The sequence below is a fragment of the Orycteropus afer genome, unplaced genomic scaffold (assembly GCF_000298275.1).
Source record: "Orycteropus afer afer isolate SDZICR_OR568_19922 unplaced genomic scaffold, OryAfe1.0 scaffold00358, whole genome shotgun sequence".
Lineage (NCBI taxonomy): Eukaryota > Metazoa > Chordata > Mammalia > Tubulidentata > Orycteropodidae > Orycteropus > Orycteropus afer.
The window spans coordinates 294188-295926 of record NW_006921945.1 but is presented as its reverse complement, the minus strand read 5'-3'; the positions used below and the strand labels follow the sequence as shown (position 1 = coordinate 295926).

The 1739-nt window shown below is 46.7% G+C and overlaps 1 protein-coding gene across 1 annotated transcript in view; it reads left to right on the top strand.

Moving 5' to 3' along the window:
• The window catches only part of LOC103207213, a 207685-nt gene that overhangs the window by 26558 nt on the left and 179388 nt on the right, over positions 1-1739 (top strand). The window contains exon 13 of the mRNA XM_042782527.1: positions 239-323. Within this exon, the coding sequence (XP_042638461.1) occupies positions 239-323 (85 nt within the window). The remainder of the gene's footprint in view (positions 1-238; positions 324-1739) is intronic.

Sequence of the window (1739 nt, the reverse complement as noted above, 5' to 3'; positions counted from 1 at the left end):
TTATTCATTTTCTGTGATTTTAAGCAAATATCACTTTGAAAAGATTTTAAGAAACCTCTCTGTGATGCTTTCAGTGAGCAGTGAATATAGGAACATTTGTTTCACCATGTCCTTTTAGAAAAGAAATACCTGGAATCACTTCTCTGATTCTTAAGAACAAATAAAGAAAAGACCCCATGAGTGCAGCAGAGTGGGTGTGTCACTTTTTCTCAGCAGTTTCCATCTCTTTGTCTTGCAGGATATGAATGAAGTCGCCAACTTTGTTGATGGTTCAGTTTCAGGATGCTCCACCAACAATCTGAATTATCCCCCATTCACCCCCAGTGAGTCATGGTGTGCTAGGTCTGATGAAAGAGGCAAGGGGAATTTGGTATTTTAGGTTTGTAAGGATGGCAGTCAGCTGCAGGGATCCAGGTGAGGAGAGGAACACAGGCATGCCCAAAGCAGCAGTGTGGGAGAGCAGAAAAAAGGGGATTAAAAGCCAGGAACCCTGACAGAGAAGCAGTCAGCCACAGAGATCCAGGTGAGGAGAGGGAAATCAGGCACATCCAAAGCAGCAGGGCAGGAGAGTGGGAGAAAGGGGATTAAAAGTCAGGAACCCAGACAGAGGAGTAGTCAGCTGCAGGGATCCAGGTGAGGAGAGAGAACCCAGGCAGATCCAAAGCAGCAGGGTGGGAGAGCAAGAGAAAGGGGATAAAAAGGAACCCAGACAGAGGAGGAGTCAGCCACAGGGATCCATGTGAGGAGAGGGAAATAAGGCAGGCCCAAAGCAGTAGGGTGGGAGAGTGGGACAAAGGGTATAAAAAGCCAGGAACCCGGACAGAGGAGCAGTCAGCCACAGGGATCCATGTGAGGAGAGGGAAATAAGGCAGGCCCAAAGCAGTAGGGTAGGAGAGTGGGAGAAAGGGGATAAAAAGCCAGGAACCCGGACAGAAGAGCAGTCAGCCACAGGGACCCAGGTGAGGAGAGGGAACTTAGGCATGCCCAAATCAGCAGGGTGGGAGAGTGGGAGAAAGGGGATTAAAAGGCCTAGGAATCTGGACAGAGGAGGAGTCAGCCTCAGGGACCCAGGTAAGGGTGGTAGGAGAGGTTTCCAACAGGGAGATAAACTTGTCTGTTGGTTTGTCCTACTGTGGTGACGTGTTGATGTGAGTTTTGAGGCTGAGCCACTGGTGTTTCAAACCCAGCAGGATGCACATGGTGCACAGGTATCAGCCCAGCTCACACACTGAGACAGACTAGAAAGAAGGAGGAAGCTGTCCACTTGTCAAGGAATTGGCCGGGGAAAACCTTATCAATAGCAAAGAAACACTGTTTAATACATTACTACACAACTTTATAAATAGTCCGGTTAGGTTAGAAGGCTCTCAAAATAGGACTGGGAAAGAGCTGTATCATCTGAGTAAACCCAGCCTTACTCCTATGCATAAGGTAAAGCTTTCAAGACCTCCATTTGCTGATGTGGCACCACTCAAATTGAAGAGAAACAGCTGCAGACATCCATTAATCATCGGAGCATGGAATGTACAAAGTATGAATCTAGGAAAATTGGACGTTGTCAAAAATGAAATGGAACACATAAAGATTGATATCCTCAGCATTAGTGAGCTGAAATGGACTGGTTTTGGCCATTTTGAATCAGACAACCATGTGATCTATGCTGGGAATGACAGTTTGAAGAGAAATGGCATGGCATTCATCATCACAAAGGATGTTTCAAGATCTGTCCTGAAGAACAA